General features: G+C 60.3%; 1 protein-coding gene across 3 annotated transcripts in view; it reads right to left on the bottom strand.

Moving 5' to 3' along the window:
- The window catches only part of FGFR1 (fibroblast growth factor receptor 1), a 34,762-nt gene extending 20,618 nt beyond the window's left edge, over positions 1-14,144 (bottom strand). For 2 of the 3 annotated variants that reach the window (XM_071454831.1, XM_071454832.1), the window contains exons 1-2: positions 13,872-14,143; positions 7,994-8,190 (exon numbers count right to left, since the gene is read on the bottom strand). In XM_071454831.1, coding sequence (XP_071310932.1) covers positions 7,994-8,084 — 91 coding nt within the window. In that variant the 5' untranslated portion in view covers positions 8,085-8,190; positions 13,872-14,143. Of the gene's footprint in view, positions 1-7,993; positions 8,191-13,871 lie in introns of all 3 variants that reach the window. The other variant, XM_071454833.1, reaches the window with a different exon arrangement.
- Between the last annotated feature and the right edge of the window lie 3,861 nt (positions 14,145-18,005).

Below are 18,005 nucleotides of genomic sequence, written 5' to 3'. Positions count from 1 at the left end.
TCCACTGCTGCGATGCAGATATTCCTGAGATATTCCCACTGCTGGGATGCTCCCACTGCTGGGACATTCCCACTGCTGGGATATTTCAACAACAGGGACATTTCCACTGCTGCGATGCAGATATTCCTGAGATATTCCCACTGCTGGGATGCTCCCACTGCTGGGACATTCCCACTGCTGGGATATTTCAACAACAGGGACATTTCCACTGCTGCGATGCAGATATTCCTGAGATATTCCCACTGCTGGGATGCTCCCACTGATGGGACATACCCACTGCTGGGACATTCCCACTGATGGGACATTCCCACTGCTGGGACATTCCCACTGCTGGAACATTCCCTCTGGGACACTGAGGTCCCAGCACTCAGGGGATGGAGCCCATGGCAGCAGCAGAGCAGAGCAGAGGCTGAGAGCTCCCCAAGCAGCACCAAGTGCTCCCCTCTGCAGCAGGACCCAGCTCCAAAGGCCTCACCCTCCTCAGCCCTTAAGGAGCCTGACAGGGCAGGGGGTCCCCAACAGGGGAGAAACAGGCAGCAGTGACGCCTCAGTGCTGCTGTATGGCAGGGTCCAGGCTCAGAAGCACCCCAGATCCCTGCATGGCTCTGCCACCACCTCGCAGGGCTCTCGCCATCCCCACCACCACAAGCGGGCAGCCAGCAAAGCAGGCCAGGGTCCCCATGGCACCAGGAGCCCCAGCCTGGTTAGAGCAGGGCACTGCAGGGGTGAAAGGGCAGCAGAGCAGGCAGGGAGGGAGGGGGACAGGGCAGCCCAGGGAGCTCTGGCCATGTGTTCCCATCCACAGCATCCAGGAGGGGAGCTGAGCTCCCCGAGGTGAGCAGCACAAAGATCCTTTCTCTCCGTCCTGCTGTGACGTGATCTCATCTCTCCCAGCCCTGAAGTGTGTAGGGCTCTGTCCTCAAGTCCTGCCCTCCATGGTGGGTGGTGCATGAGCAGCTCTCCTGGCCCCAGGCTTGGGGAAGATGCTGGCTTCCAAATCACCTCTTCAAATTCCATGCCCCATGGAAGGGTCCAGGCTGCTACAGCTCTGCAGGGGCTCTCTGTGATGATGGTGAGGGTGGATTCAGTGTGATCATCATCCTAGACTGAGCTCTACAGGTTGCTGGGCACAGCTCCAGAGCCCAACTCTTCAGGCATCCCTTGACCTCTGCCTCCTCTTCCTCAATAATGTGTGTCTGGTTGTTCTTGGATGCCATGGGATGCTGTGGGAGCTGCAGATGCTCCTCTCAAGGGCTGGAAAATCCCAATACAGGCAGCAGAACCAGCCAGGAGATGTTCAAGCTTCAGCTCCAGGGCTGAGCCCCCCAGGATTTTCTGAGTGCCCAATGAACCAGAAAAGAACAAACTCTGCTCCCTGCTCTGCCCGCAGAGCAGCTCACCCTGGGTCAGTGCTGCAGAGTGGCACAGGGCTCGCTCCTCCCTGCTCCTCCCTGCTCCCAACAGCCACTCTGTGCAGCCAAAAATGAAACCTTGGCTCTCCAGAGCTCTGATTCACCGCACCGTGACCTGCACTTCACTTTCTGGCCACTTCTCTTTGCCTTGGACTGATGAGAAGCTTCATGGGAAAAACATTCATGAGCAGCTCCAGAGTTTCTCCTCTTCCTTTTGCTCAGCACTTGAAGGAAAACAGTAGGATGGGGTAGATTCCCTTTGCTCAGTTGCTGTAATACCAATGCCAGGGCTCCAGCTCATCCATGAGAGGTTACAAAACATTTTCATGTGGAAGGAGAAGAGCAATGGGAGCCCCTTTGGTGCTGGGGAAGGGTCTTGCTTTGCAATCCTGTTTTCCCCTGATTTTCTCCCACAGGACAGGCACTTTTCACAGCTCGTTTGTGTTTCAAGTCATCCATCACAGGCATCTCCAAGGGCTCCCAAAGCAGCAGGGACACCCCATCCTGTCCCCCTGAACCCCTGGGCTGGGTAACACCACATCCTCCTGCCCACCCCAACTCCCTCCTCACACAGAGCAAGGCCAGTGGGCAACAAACAGCCATGAACACCCCAGACCAGCACGAGCCCAGTGCTGCAGCCATATCTGCTCTCATCTGCCCCTTCCCAGGCACCAGCAGCTTCCCTGTGGAACAGAACAGCCCTGCTGTGGTCACTCCTCCCAGCCTTGAGCTCCACCAGCACCCCACAGCTGCGCCTCTGCAATGTGAAGAGGTGTCCTGGGCATGGAAAAGGCCTTTGGAGGAGGGGAGATTGCTGTAGTGTGTTTTTATACTTTGCAATAGTTTTGGTTTTGTATCCCTGTATTTTTCCCAAATGGTTTACCCCAGACTGTACCCCCTCCCTTTACCTGTGTAATCCCTTTCCTTTGCTGAGATCATCCCCAGATCCCCACAGAATTTTGGGAGACCCCAGCCTGATGCCAGGGCTTGAGGAAGCAGCACTGCAGGCTCAGGAGTGTCCCTTCCCAATGGCCACAGGTCCCTGGGTACGCTATGGGAGTGCCACTGCTCCTCCAGACCCTTCTGACCCCTCCCAAAGCTTCCAGCCCCCTCCAGCCCCACTGGTTTGCATCAGCAGCGTGGCTGGGGCACGGAGGTGTGAGGTGATGGATGGAGAGGGGAGAGGAGGGCACGTGGGGCTGGCCTTTGGTCACCCATGGCATGAGAGGGGACACAGAGGGCACGGTGGGGTGTGCCCCTGGTCACCCATGGCACGAGAAGGGAGGCAGCGGGCACACAGCAGGGACAGGGACATGGGGCAGGGACAGGGGACATGGGGCAGGGATATGGGGCAGGGACAGGGACATGGGGCAGGGACATGGGACAAGGACATGGGGCAGGGATACGGGGCAGGGACAGGGACATGGGGCAGGGACATGGGACAAGGACATGGGGCAGGGATACGGGGCAGGGACAGGGACATGGGACAGGGACAGGAACATGGGGCAGGGACACGGGGCAGGGACACGGGGCAGGGACATGGGACAGGGATATGGGGCAGGGACAGGGACATGGGACAGGAACATGGGGCAGGGACACGGGGCAGGGATATGGGGCAGGGACAGGGACATGGGACAGGGACAGGAACATGGGGCAGGGACACGGGGCAGGGATATGGGGCAGGGGCAGGGACATGGGGCAGGGATATGGGGCAGGGACACGGGGCAGGGACACAGGGCAGCCCTGCAGACAGGAGCTGCTCGTGCTCACTGTGCCCCCCTCTCTCCACGCTGGCCGTGCCCCCCAGGCTGGGCACACAGCATGGGGAGCCCGAGGTGCACCCTGCAAGCACAGACAGCCACAGGCCGTGCTGGCCGTGGCGATGGTGACGATGGCAATAAAGGGGCCAACAAAGCGGCGCGGGGACAATGCGGGCGGGGGGCGCGGAGCCGCAGGCGCCGGTTGCCCTGGAGACCCCAGCGGGGCTTTCCGAAGGTATTTCCTGAAGAAAAAGCACACACATGCCCGGCAGCCCCACTAATCCCAACAGGAAGCGCTCACCGGGACCTGGGGATTGGCTTCTTTTTGATTTAAACAGCTCCTCACGCTGCCGTGTCCCCCCAGCCCGGGGGCACGTCCCGAGGTGCAGCATCCCCAGCCCTGCGTTGTCACAGACATCTTTAAGAAAAATCCTTTCTTTAGGATTTTTCCTCCTGAGAAGCTGAGAAGCTTCAAGAACAAAATGTAAGCGATGGTTATCTGCTGCTGTGGAATGCAACAGGTGGATCTGGGATTGGGCTCATGTGGTTGTTTCTAATTAATGGCCAGTCACAGTCAGCTGGCTTGGACTCTCTGTCCGAGCCACAAGCCTTTGTTATCATTTCATTCTTTTTCTATTCTTAGCCAGCCTTCTGATGAAATTCTTTCTTCTATTCTTTTAGTATAGTTTTAATATAATATATATCATAAAATAATAAATCAAGCCTTCTGAAACATGGAGTCAGATTCGTCTCTTCCCTCATCCTAAGACCCCTGCGAACACGGTCACATATCCTTTTCTTTTAATATAAAATATATAATAAAATAATAAATCAGCCTTCTAAATAATGGAGTCAGATCCTCATCTCTTCCCTCATCCTAAGACCCCTGTGAACACCCTCACACTGGGCATCCCTGGATCCAGGGAAAGGCTGCAGCAGGGAGATGCCAACAGATGAGCAGCACAAGGCACACGTGGCTCTCAGAGTGCTCAGGGCACCCCCAGGTCCTCCCGTCTGAGCCAGCCCGGGGCTGCTACACGCCCTCCGCAGGGAGAGGGGATTTATGTCCTGCTCCAGGCCCTGCCTGCACCGCAAATGAAGCAGCACTTAATTAACAGGCGCCTTGGGAGTTTGCAAAGCTGTCAGGATAAACCCGCCCCTCTCCCCCCTTTCCTTGCCCTGGGGGCAGCAGCTTGGGGCACAGACACCTCTCCATCATCACCCCTGGGCATGGCACACGTGGGGGGCACAAGGGAACCCCCCAACCCGCAGTTTTGGGCTGGCTTTGCCCGGCCCTGGCTCGCTGCTGGAACCCAGTGCCCATTCCTGTGCCCACCTCCCTCCTGCACAGCCCCAGGCTGCTGCACACGGGGGCTCCACACTCGGGGACCCTCCTGCTCCCCACAGCCCAGGCTCTGGGTCTTTCCCAAGGGCTCTCATTTCTTTTTTTGCTCCTCAATTAAGGGCTGGAGTGACAGCATCTGAGCGGAAAGGCGGGAGGAGGGAACAAAGCCGGCCCTGCAGGCTGGGAGGGGACGGGTGTGATGCCCTGGAGGGCACAGCCCTGGCAGCCGGGACTGGGCAGCTGCAGCAGTGGGGTCTGGGGGTGCTGCTGGGCCCCCCCAAGCTCCGGGAACAGCCCTGGGCTGCTGCCATCAACAGCAGAAGAGCAGGAGGCTGCAGGCTTGGCAGGGAACGCCTGGGCTGCTCGTGGGGCTCTAGCAAGGAGTCAGCAGCTCCAAATGGGATCCCCTGGGCTCTGGGTGGGAGACACAGGGAGCTGCAAGAGCAAGGAGGGGCTGGGCAGCAGGGAAATGGGGAGGGGACAGAGGGTCAGCAGTGCCCTGGGGACAAGCCAAAGAGCCCCGTGGGCTCCCCCAAGCTACCTGGGCTGAGCACATTGCCTGCCCTGAGCGCTGGCTCCCGCAGGGTGCAGAGCGAGACCCCCTGGAGGAGCTGGGGACAACAAAGCCCCGGGAGGCAGGGCCCCTGCTGGCCCTGCAGATGGCCAGGGGGGGTTAAGCCTGTGGCCAGCTGGGCAGCCCTGGGAAATGGGAAATGGGGCAGCCCTGGGCCCCTGCCCCACGGGGAGGGGGCTGCAGCCCGATCCCCTGTGCTTTGGAGTGCAAACACAGCCCTCCAGGGGAGGATCTGCTGCACTGGGGTGGTTTGGGGTGTCCCAAAAGCAGCCCCAGGACACGGCTCCCCAGGACAATCTGCTGCACCCTCTGTGAGGAGATGCCTGAGCAGCAGCTGGGACAATGGCAGACAAGGAGAGAGGGGGGGAAAAAAACCTTGGCAATTTTCTGCAGGTTTCTATTTAACCTGGAGACAAAGAGCGGCTTTGTGCGAGGGAGGGACAGAGGCTGCGCATGGAAATTTCTTGGCTTTTCCCCTTAACCGGGGTTTTTTCACCACCTCCAAATTTAGGTAACTATAAAACGCAGTAAATGCCTGTTAATGTTTTATTTGCTCCAGATTTTTTGGTGCTGGGAGCTCCCAAACTCCCTGGCAGAGCACGGGGAGGGGGCGGGCAGAGCTGAGCCCCCCTCCACGTGAGGCCAGGCCGCTGGCCGGCCGCGGGGGATTACTCCTGCCTGAGAAGGGAGCTTAGCTGCCTCAGAACCAGGAGTAAACTGAAACCCCATAAACATGCAGAACAAAGTCCGGGAAAGCTGCTGCCTCCAGCACCGAGCGGGGCCAGGGGGATGCTCCTGAGTGCCACGGGGAAGGACAGACACCTTGTCCCCCAGGATCCACGCCCCTGGGGACCCCAAAAGCCCCTGAGGTGAGGTCAGAGCCTGCCCCTGAGAGATGCTGGTGGCTCAGGCCTGGCTGCAGGTCCTGGCCCAGAGCTGGCTCTTCCCATCCCACACGTCCTGCTGGGAACATTTTGTTCCCACCAGTTGGCTCCAGAGCCAAGGGACGGATCCTGCCCCAGCCGGGCTCCTGCTGTGGCACTAATTGGGCCGCCCTGGTGAGAACCGTGTCGGGAAATGTTTCCAGAGGTTATTGTTAGCCCTGGCATGAGGCTGGCGAGGAACCAGCTCCCTCCTCTCCAACCTCTCCTCCTCCTCCACTGCCACCGCCTGACGCGGCTCCCAAACCCTCCAGGGCTCCTCATGCACCCCAAAATTCACCTGTGCTCCATCAGCCTGAACACCCCAACACTTTTCTCAGCGCCACAGCCGGGGTTGGGGCTGCAGGTCTTGCTCTCCTGGCAGCACAGAGCCATCCTTACCCCAAACACTGCCAGGAAACCTCTTCCAGGAAGAGCAATCTCCCGAGAAAAACATGTTTACCACTGTCAACCGCATTGTTTACAGATGCGGGGAGCAGGCACGCCAGTGGAAAAATCTCAGCAATGGTCCCTGGCAGGGAAGCTCTGCCCGGGCTCCCCTCTGGAGCTGCAGCTCCCCAGGGACCATGCCTGGCTCTGGGGTGCCACCTCGCAGGGTGTGACCTGGCACCAGGGCACCTGCTGCCCCAGTCAGAGCTGGCATCACCCCGGCATCTCCCAGGGGGCTGGTGCAGCTGCAGAGGGGCCACTTGCCAGCTCCCACCCTGAGCCCTGAGGGGACCCCAGGGCACCTCACAGCGCCGTGCCCATGCTGGCCACACCGGCAATCTGCCTCCCAGCGTTCTGCTGGGGGGAAGGGGGAGCGAGGCTTAAAAAGCAGAGCAGTGCCCACAGACCAGACATTCTTGGGTAATTAGAACCAAAAGGAGCGAGTCTCAGTCCCGCTGCTGGCTCTGGTTATTCTCTGCCTCGCCGAGGGGAGAGGCTCCGAGGCGCCGGAACGGGGCTCTCTGCCAGGACCAGCCATGCCCAGGGCCAGGAGACCCCATTGGCCCATCCCTGAGCCTTGGGGTGCCCCACACTCTGCTGGAGCACAGATTTGGACTGCACAAATCAGCCAGCCCCGGCTTTGAGCCCCCACCTTGGGCATTTCCAGCTGGGAGCAACACCGGAGCATCCGAGGGTTTCTGTGGGGTGCATTCATCCCTAGCACTGCCAGCTGGCAAAAGCTGAACCCAAGGTTCTTCCCAGGGCCAGGCAACTCCCTTGGCCCATCCCTGAGCCTTGGGGTGCCCCACACTGCAGAGCTGAACCAGCCTGAGGCAAGGAGCACCTCTGGCCATTGCCACCAGCCCTGCTCCTGGGGGACAGCAGCTATAACAAGGGGGGAGATGTCCTGGTCATGGACTGCACTCCCCAGCTCCAAAATCCAAAATCTCCCAAATCCAGAGATTTGGACTGCACAAACCACATGAGCCAGCCCCAGCTCTGAGCCCCCACCTTGGGCATTTCCAGCTGGGAGCAACACCAGAGCATCCCGAGGGTTTCTGTGGGGTGCATTCATCCCTAGCACTGCCAGCTGGCAAAAGCTGAACCAGTACCTTGCACCCAAATCCTCACCCCCACTAGTGAGCCCAGGGTCACCCCAGTGGGGCCAACAGGGTGGGAGCAGCCTCACACACATGCCAGGTTACAGACTGTCACAGGGAGTGACCCCAGCGGGGGACACAGCCCCCAGGGCTCTGTACCCTCCTCCAAACCAACAGGTCAGGGTTTGCCACAATTTTCTCCAGGTTTAAAATGTCCCCAGGCACTACTGTGCCCACACAAACCACTTTGGGGACAACACATGCCATGTCCCCAGAGGCACCAGCTCCCAGGCTGCTGGGTGACACCAAAAGTGGCACTGGGGACACGCCGGTGGCCCCACAGCTGAACACACACCAGCTGCAGAGAAGAGCAGCTTGTGTGACCCAGGAGGAACAGAAAGGAGGGAGGGGGGCACCAGGCCATGCTCTTACCTTGCTCGGGCAGGGTGGGGGCCGGCCGGGCAGCGGAGAGCGCGGCTGCGACCAGCACAGCCCAAAGGATGAGGCACCGCCAGGTCCACATCCCACTGCTGCAGCTACTGCTCGGCGACTGGGCTCCGCAACTGCCACTCCATGGGGGCCCTGGGCGGGAGCAGGGGCGTCTCCGCAGGGCTGGCAGCCCCTACAGGCTGTGAAGGAGGAGAGCAGAGTCAGGCAGGGCCAGCTCCCCCACACCCCACCATCCACCACTTGTGATGTTCCTTCCGCATCCAGCGCAGACAGCAGGATGCCTCTGGATCAAGGGACATCCTGGATCAAGGGATGTCCCCAGACTGCAGTGGCAGGTCCCCAAAGACCCCTCAGCAGCCTGACACGAGCTGGCACTGACTGGCAGGGTTATGTTTCCCTGTGTAAAAGCGCTGATGTGTCAGGAGTGAAACCGCTGGCAAAGCAGAACTGAGTGCAGCAAAATTTCCCAGAATGGTGAGAGAAACATTAACGACGCTTAAAGAAAGGGAGATTCCTGCTCTCCTCTTCCTGCACTTTGTCAGGTGTTGCTGAACCATGGCTTCACTGAGGGAAATCCCTTACCCAGAGCAAAATCTCGTGCTGTCTGTGCCACCCCTAGCAGAGCAGCTCTCACTGCAAACTCCAGCCCCTGCCATTCCTTATAGGATCCATAGGGCACACAGCAGCCACCCCCTTGGAGAGGCCTTCCTGGAGCCAGAGGGTCAGCCAGCTGCAGCCCATCTCTTTCCACCAACAGCTGTTTTTGAAGTGGCTGTGTGGGGAGAAATCCCCCGGCATCCAGGGCCAACTCTGCAACTCGCTCTCGTCCCTGCCAGCTCTCACACTCAGGTCCCCATCCCTTTCCAGGGGACTGCTCCAGAGGCGCAGGGCAGCTCCAGAGCTGGGTTCTGGCACAGCTGGGAGGCCCAGAAGAGCCTGATCCCGCCTCGGGGTGCTGTGGGGGCGTGCCCTCCACGGCCCTCATTCCTCCTTCCCTCTGACCATCCCTCCTTCTCTCCATGCCAGCAGCGTGGAGCTCTTCCAAGACACGTTCCAGGGGGACGCTGGAGCCCAAACCCAGCCGCCCCCGGCCAACTGCTCCGAGCCTGGCGGATGGGAACGAGCCCCTGTGCTCCACCCCCGCGCCACATCTGCACCTCGGCAGCAGCCTGGGATGAGGTCCCGAGGCTGGCCATGGCTGACGGTCCCGCCGGGCTCTGAGAGGAGATCCTGCCCAGCCATTGCACAACGCGCGCAGCCCCGGCCAGGGCGCCGCTGCCAGCGGTGGCTTTCTGTCTCTCTGGGACAGTTACAAGGACAGGACAGGATACCACGCCACAAACCCTTCCCCATGGCACTTCCTAGGGCACAGCTGTGCCTCCAGGCCCCTCAGCCCCTGCCGAGCATCCCAAGCTCACCCAGCTGCTCTCCCCGCGTGCCGTGCCGTCCCCGACCTGCCGCGGGAACAGGCGTCAGGCTGAAGTACACACTGTTAAAAACAGTGAGTAATAATTGTAGTGAGTAATGAACTGCTACTCATCCTCCCCACGCACTCGGTCTACGGAGCTCTGGCCTCTCCTGCTCCAGTGTGAGGCCCTGTGCCTGGAGAAGTGGCTTTTCCTCAAGGATGGGCTGAGCAGCCACAAGCCCCAAAGGGTTTAGATCCTCCAAAAAGCCTCTGCACCCAAAGGAAACCCAGCTGGGGTGTAGTTGTGGGGGCTCCAGTTGCCTCCTTCCTGCCCAACTGCTCTGGCTGGCACAGGAGTATTTGGGACCCAAACTGTTGACACAAGGAGTCGGGCAGGGAAAAGGGCACCCAGCAAACACCGGTGTTATCTCCAACACCAGCGCTCCCAGGCACTGGGTAATGCTTGGAAATAGTTATTGAATGTTCAGGATTTATCAGGGTTTGGAAAGGGGAGGTGGAATTCTTTGAGGGAGGGGGCGGGGGGGGGGAGGAAAAGTCTTTGGTATTTCTGGAAATTATTTTCTGTCTCTCGATGGCTTTGTTTATGGCCAGCACATGCTCCCCGGAACATGCCCTAATGCGGAGCGTCTGCGTGGGCCTCCCGAGCCGGCCCCGCGCCGAGGGGAGGGATGGAGGGATGGAGGAGAGCCCAGTGCCTCCAGTTCCTGAAAAATGAGTCAGTGCTGGCTCGCGCACAGCAGAGCCCTTCTCCAGATACACCTCGGAGCGGGCGCCTTCCAGCTGATTCAGGGGCTTGACAGCAGGATATTTCCATGGCGTAGGGATGGCTCGGCAGCACAGAGCTGTCCCGTGGCTCAGAGGGTCACTGGCAGGGAGGGAGGAAGGGAGGAACAGAGGGAAGGGTGCCAGGACCCAGCAAGAGCACACAGGGATGGTCGGCTTCCCAGGGCAGCGAGGGAGGGTGCAGCAGCCACGGCTTTGCTGGAGGGCAGCAGGACTGGGACGCACCCTGCCTGCTCCTTCTGGACAGGTTCAGCAGCACCCGAGGGAATCTCGGTGCTCAGAGATGCTGGAGAGGCAGCACAGACCTCTTCCTCCTTCCCAAGGGAAAAGGGGAGACTGGGGAACCCCAAGACACCTGCCCTCATGACTCCTTGGTGTCCACATGGGAAGGAGGCAAGGAAGTGGGGAGAGCGCTCCTACCTGTGCAAACACCAGCATGGCTCTTTTCCGTGTTTATCCAGCTTTTATATAAATCCCAACAGGAAACCATTTGCTCTGGAGGATGGCAGCTTGAGCAGGGTGGGTCTCTGGCTCCTGTTGGGTGCTGGGCACCATCCCCACTGCCCGTGGCCCCAGCACACTGCAATTTACTGCTCCGGGGTGGATTCAAACAACTAAAAACAGAAGCAGCTAGAGAGGAGCCAGGGCTAAGTGCCCCTCAGAGACCTGCCTCCAAAACTGCAATTACAACCAGCCATTACACCCACGGAGCTATTTCAGAGTGGTGATGGACAACCCTGTGCCCATCCGTGCACCCTCCAGGGGCACACACTCCCTGTGTGCCAGGAAAGATGCTCTCACACTGCCTTTGCACTCCAGTGTGCCATGAGGAGTCTTGTGCAACCTGTTCCCCCCTGTCCTCAGGGACCCCGAGGGCTGCACTTTCACTCCTCGCATCTCCCACAGCCCTGAGTCACAGGGCTGAGCTGTCCCAGGGACGTGGCACAGACAGGACTTTCCCACTTGCACAGCAGATGCACTCCATGGTTGTGAGCTGAGTGGGGAAGCCCCTTCCTGCCCTGTCCATCTCTGGAATGCATGTGAGGTGCCAAACACAGGAGCTGGTGCTGGAGCAGGGTGTCCAGCCAGGGTTGGAGCCCTGCAATGATGTGATATCTGCAGGGGAGCCCTGATCTGATCGCTGGGTGCTGGCTGTGATGGGCTGGCTGCTGCCATGGGCTCGCTGGGCTGGGGGCTCTGCTTCCTTTCCTCTGCCTCCCTGCTGGGGCAGGGATGGCCTGAGGCAGTCACCACGGCTGCCTTGGCACCAGTGGGTAACACAGCAGGCAGGAAAAGAACAGGGACAGGCCAAACCCAACAGGGAGAAGAGTCTGAGCTCAGCTCCTGGTCTGCACAGCACCAGGAGCCCGAGGTGGCAGAGTGCGCCCAAGCAGGCACGGTCCCTGTCCCTCACGAGGGGAGGTGGTGACTGCCAGCAGACCACCCTGCCTGGCACAGATGCCCCTCAGCTCCAAAGCAGATGAAAAGAGGCTCCTTTTCCTCTGAGGCACAACAAAAGCAGCCCTCCAGCTGCCCTTGGGGAAGAAGGACACGCCAAAGGCACAATCCGTGGGCGGCAGCAGCGAAGCCTTTCCCTTGCCTGGTGCTCCGTGCCCCAACCTGTGGCTCAGGTCAAGAACCAAGTATTTGCTGAAATAAAAAGCAAACACAACTGCACATGGAACTGTAGGGAAAAACTGTAATGCTTAAAGCAGACACACGCTTGGAAAAATAAATATCCAACTGTGCAGCATAAAGAGCATGTTAACCCTTCCCAGCTGGCCGCCAGGACTTCAGGGCTACCAGGGGCACCTCCAGCACCGAGCTGTGGGCTGGAATCCAGTGGTGGGAGAGCCTGGGACATGGGGCAGGAAGGACAGGGAAAGGCCCAGCCTCACCCACAGATCTCCATAAAACCATTGCAGTTCTAGAAGCATCCTCACACTCAGGGATCCCTCCCTACCCGAAGACTTGATTTTCAGATCTACAGAACAATCATTGGTATCCAAAAATCTATACTGGGATGGTTGCCCTGACTGCTTTGGGAGGAGACTGGTCAAGGAGAGGGACACTGGGACACAGTCACTGCCATCCCAGGCAGGGACAGAACCCCATTACCCAGCCTGGGAGGGAGCTGGATGGGGTCTTCACTTCATTGCACTCCTCCAAGGAAAGCCATCGGGAGGGGAAGGACACACATTTGCCATCACACCCAGAAGAAGAAGGTCCCCAAAGGGGCAGAAAGTTGGATTTTCAGGATGGGATGAGCCTCTGCAAGTGGCCCCTTCCAGCAGCCAAGGCTGGAGACAATAGGGCTCGTGGCTCAGGTTATGTTTTTAGGTGGGTAAATAAAGAGGGAGCTCCAGCTCACCTCTGGCAGTGACCCTTCCCACACAGCCCAGGGCAGGCACCTCGTGTGTGGAACAGCCCAGACAAGGCTCCCGCCGGCCGCCTTCACTCGTGCCTGCACCCTGCCGGGGCAGGGGCGATTTATTTTAATCCTCTCGGAGCAACACAAGGGAAAGGCAGCAGTGCATGCCAGCCAGCACAGGGATTAAGGGAGGAAGTGCTCCTGAGTGGGGAAGATGGCTGCTAGCCAGAGCAGGGGGCTGCAGGGCCCACGCTCCTGCGGCGTCCCCGGGCAGCGCGGGGGGGCTCTCGCTGTGCTGGCATCCAGCATCCACCGCTGGCACCCGGAGAGCCCCAAACCACCGCCTCCACCTGCCCTCCGGCCGGGAGCTGGGTTCACTGAACCGCTTGGGTTTAAACATTGCCGGGCAGGGAGCAGCCCCGGCCCGCCGCGATCCGGCACACGGGGCAGCAACTCTGCGATCCGGGCACAGAGGGAACGGCGAGGCAGCCCGGCATCACCTGAAGGCGGACACGCTCTGCTCCGTGCTCACACGAGGCCGTGTCTCCCGGCCCCCAGAACTCACAGAAACCACAACCAAAGCGCTCTGCAGCCGATCCCCCCGGGTGCCGAGGGCCACCGCAGCGGTCACCCGCCACCGCAGGTGTCGCCTCCCCGCACTCCCGGGGGGGGACGAGCGGTTCCCGGAGCCCGGCACAGCGCGGGGAAGCGGCGGCTCCGGGAGCCCCACCGGCGTGGACACACAAAGGGAAGCACCAGCCCTGGGACGGCGTTATTCCAGCGCCTCCATTCCCGCTGCCCGCCCCGGGATCCCAAAACTGAAGCACAACCAAATCCAGCTCCTTCTCCATTTTTTTTTTTTTTCTGGAAGCCGCAAGGCTCCCGCTCAGGTACTTTTCGGGAATAAGGGGCCAGGCAGCGACTCGGAAAACGCCCCCCGATTCCCGCCAGGCTGCCCCGCGGCCGGGAGGGGTTTCGGGCTCGGGACGGCGGGGGCGGTTCCAGTCTCGGTTCTGCCGATGGACGGGGTCGGACCCGCCGCCTTCCCAAACGGCTGCCCGCCCGGGAACGGCCCCGGGCCCCGCAAACCCCCCGGTCCCTCGAGGCGGAGCCCCCCCCCGCGCCGGTACCGCCGTCGAGCCTCCCCGCCGGGGCAATGAGGCGCATCTGGGGGGGGGGGGTTCGGTCCCGTCCCCCGCCCGAGCCCCCGGGGCACAAAGCGACGCCCCGCGGTGCCGGTGTCGCCCTCCCCGCGCCGAGCGGCGGCCGTTACTCACCGGAGCCCCGCGGGCGGCGGCGGCGGCGGCGCGGTGCCGCCGCTCCCGGGAACAATGGAGGGGAGCCCCGGCCGGGGCGAGAGGCGCAGCCCCGCCGCCGCCGCGCTCACAGCGGCCGCCCCATGGCAGCCCCGGTCCGGCCCGGCCGGCGGAGGCGGCGGGAGGCGCTCCCGGAGCCGCTGCCGGACGCGCTCCCGAAGGCGCGGCCGCCCCGACGCCGCCGCTGCCGCTGCCCGCCCGCCGCGTCCCGCCGAGCGCCCGCCGCCGCCGAACTAAGGCGCTCCCGCACCGCCCCGCCGACAGCCGCGACTCCTCCTCCGCCTTCCTCCTCCTCCTCAGCGGCCTGATGGGGCTTGTAGTCACAGCCGGAGCGCCCCCCCACCTGCAGACCCCGGTGCCGTTCCAGCGATCCCCGGGGATTTGCGGGCGGTGGTCGCCCCGAAGGCAGCGCAGGGATGCTGGCCGTGATGCTGCCCTCTCCTCTGCACCCTTGCCCTGCGGGTATTGCCGCCCCCAGGGGAGCCTCAGGCCCCGTGGGTGCAGTTTGGGGTGGGGGGCTTGCCTGCACCCCCCGTTATCCTGTGCAACTCCCGGTCTGGAGGCAGCAGGATGGGCAGAGCTCTGGGCAGCCTGGAGCCCCCCAGCCAGCGCCTCTGCAGAGCAAGGCCCAGAGTGGATGTTTAAAGAGTCCCAAATCAGCCCCAAGTCCTCCCAGGAGCCACCACAGCGCTTTTACACAGGGAAACATAACCCTGCCAGTCAGTGCCAGCTCGTGTCAGGCTGCTGAGGGGTCTGTGGAGACCTGGTGCTGCAGTCCCTGCCCTTCCCGGCTGCTTTCACTGAGGTTTGGAGCAGGAACGTGGCAGCTCTAACACAGAGCTCCCCAAAACCCTCCACATGCACTTTTGGCTTAGTCTCAGCTGGGGCCACACTCAGTCCCCAAGCCAAAAGGCAGAGTGGGATATTGTCACACCAGTGAGCCCAGCATGACTTCTGCACTCCTCAGCATGGAAGGCCAGCTCACAGAGCCCCAGTTTGGGCACCCAGATGAGCTCCCCCAAAGCTGGGCTGGCTCAGGGTGATGCAGGGCACTCAGATGAGCTCCCCCAAAGCTGGGCTGGCTCAGGGTGGTGCAGGGCACTCAGCCTCCATGCAGGAAGCCCTGTGGGAGCAGTCATGAGCCCAAGTCAGGGCATCCCGGGATGAAGACATCTCCAGTCAGCAGGGAAAGACCTGCCGAGGCAATGTGTAAGTGATTAAGTTATAAGAGGGAAGAGGACAGGCTGAATTAGCCCTGTCAGTCACTGGTGGTAGATTTGAACCAAATGCTGGGCATCCATCCCCAGGAGCAGCCTCCTCCTGCTTCAGGCACCCGTTCAGCTCCCCACGCCAAGACCTGTGGAATATTTCCCTTTCAGATCTGACAGATTTGTGGGCAGGGAGAAGGGGGGAAGGTAACACACCTGCTGGGATGTTCTCCCAGCAAGCTGGAGATGGGAAGTGTTTCAATGAGCCCAGCCCTACATGTGCACAACTCACCCAATGTACATTTAGGGTGCAGTCATCCATGCCCAGCCCTGCCTTCCTCATGGCCCCACACCCAGGAGCTTTGGGTGGAGGTTCCAAGGCTGCTGGGGGACCCACAGCTGCTGGACCCTTCTATCCATGACTCCCACTGGGCTTCTGTCCCAGCCTTTTCTATGCTGGCTCCAAAACAGACCTTACAGGTCTCATGATGGACAGGCTCTGTGGCTGCTGGTCATTTGGCATGGTTTTCTGCATGATTTCATCAATAGGGCACAAGTTCTTGGGCCTTTCTCAATAAAGGTGCTTGGAAATGGCAGAAAATGAGGAAAACCACCCCCTGCTCCCAGGAGGCTCCAGGATCTGGCTGCATCCTTGGCCTCAAGCATCACGTTGGGGCTCAGTGACCATGAGCTGTCAGCATCTGGTGGCACGAATTGTGCACAAGCAAGTCCTTCAGGATGGACAGGGTGTCACACACACAGCCCCTCAGGGTGTCACACACAGCCCCTGCAGGGTGTCACACACAGTCCCTGAGGGTGTCACACACTATCCCTGCAGGGCGTCACACACTGTCCCTGCAGGGTGTCACACACTGTCCCTGCAGGGTGTCACACACAGTCCCTCAGGGTGTCACACACAGCCCCTGCAGGGTGTCACACACAGTCCCTGAGGGTGTCACACACTATCCCTGCAGGGCGTCACACACTGTCCCTGCAGGGTGTCACACACTGTCCCTGCAGGGTGTCACACACAGCCCCTCAGGGTGTCACACACAGCCCCTGCAGGGTGTCACACACACGTGTGCACACATGCACCCCCTCCAGCCCCACGTGTGCCCTCCTGCACACTCAGTGCTGTCAGTCTGCCCGCCTCCACTTGCCAGCCCAAGGCCACGGGGTGGCCTTCATCCTCCTCCTCCTCCTCCTCATCTGCTGCCTCCACATGCCGGCTCCCAGCTGCGGCATCGGAAGCAGCAGAATCCAGCACGGGCAAAGCTGAGCCCTCCCCAAACCCAGCACGGGCAAAGCTGAGCCCTCCCCAAACCCAGCACGGGCAAAGCTGAGCCCTCCCCAAATCCAGCAGGGGCAAGGCTGAGCCCTCCCCAAATCCAGCACGGGCAAAGCTGAGCCCTCCCGTCCCACCGGGCTGGCTCCCCCACGTCCCCAGAGAGGCTCCAGTGGGAACCGGGCTGCGGAGAGGGGGCACAGAAAGGGCTGAGCCGGCAGAGGAGAGGCCCCGCACAATAGAGCGGCTCCCCCCCTGACCTTGCCTTCCCCGTGAAAGATCTGCAGCTCTCTCCTCCTCCCCACTACAAAGGGGCTCCTTTCAGCCCCTAATTCTGCATTTAGAAAACAAAAGCAGATGCATCTAGTTTAGGTTTGGAGAGGGGGGGGGGAGGCAAGAGCAAATGCTGAAGAACAAAGAGCTTTCCCTGACAGATCTGACTGACAAAGACTTTGTCAGCTCCATCTCTCCCTGAAAAGGCTGGAGCCCATCAGGGTGCGGGGCTCCTGGCAGGCAGCTGGCGGCTCCCAGCCCGGCCGGCAGAGCAGAGCAGAGCACACACACGTGTGGGACGTGCCCCAGCCCCGTGGGGCAGAGCTGAGTGTACACATATGTGCACTTGTGCTCACAGGGACCCAGCCTGGGGCTGGGGATGGGGCAGGACACGCCTGTGTGTCCCCAGATGGGAGCCAGCACCACGGGCAGGCTGTGCCTGTGTCACCCTCTGTCCTAACCCCCAGGTGTGGGAACCAGGACATCCCTCTGGCTGTCCAGGATGGCCAAGACCCCTCCCAGGGGGCTCAGAGACCCTGGCACAGAGCCCAAAATGCCCCTGTGGGTTTGATTATGACCCATGGAGCAAATTACCAACCTTAGATGAAGATCTGCAGGCCATGACAAATTAAGTAGAATGATAGTGAATTTATCATAGGGTGAAAAAGTAGATTTTAGGGTTTTTGGTATGGGGGTTCAGGAGGCAAGATGGAGGGAACTGGGTGTGTCCAGCCTTTCTCCTTCTTCTTCTTGGCCTCCATCTTTTGCTGTGATGGTGGCACTTACAGATTGGTTTAGAGTAGAAGCTCACTAAAAACTACGTGTACAATATTTACAATTCCTTCCCAATCACTATTGGGTATTGGGAAGGAATTGTAAATATTGTACAGGTAGTTTTTAGTATAAAGACATAACCCTGCCCTGGGGCAGACACAGTGCCTGGAACTGTCCTGCTGGATGGACCTCGGCAGGGCAGGAGAAAGAATTTTTACAGATAAGACACAATAAACAACCTTGAGACCGAGAAATGAAGAGCCCTGACTCCTTCTTCAAGCACCAGGCTGGGAAAAGAGACTTTGGAACTTTTCTTGGGGTCACTGTGAGCAGCAGAGATCCCGACACCCAGGATGTCTTTTCCCACTGTCCCCTCCCAGCCAGGCTGCAGGGTTTGCTCTCCTCCAGGTGTGTTGGCTGCCCTTGGCAAAGCACTTCCCATCATCTGCAACATCTGAGTCACAGAGAGCAGCCTGGCACCCTGCCCAAGGCTGGCAGCTCTGCTCTGGCATGCAGGGATGGGGTTTGCTGATGCCACCTCTAGGAGAACTCGAG

This window comes from Agelaius tricolor, unplaced genomic scaffold (assembly GCF_023055355.1).
Source record: "Agelaius tricolor isolate 1412-34295 unplaced genomic scaffold, bAgeTri1.0.p SCAF_41, whole genome shotgun sequence".
In the NCBI taxonomy this organism is placed as follows: domain Eukaryota; kingdom Metazoa; phylum Chordata; class Aves; order Passeriformes; family Icteridae; genus Agelaius; species Agelaius tricolor.
This window is presented reverse-complemented; position numbering and strand designations above follow the sequence as displayed.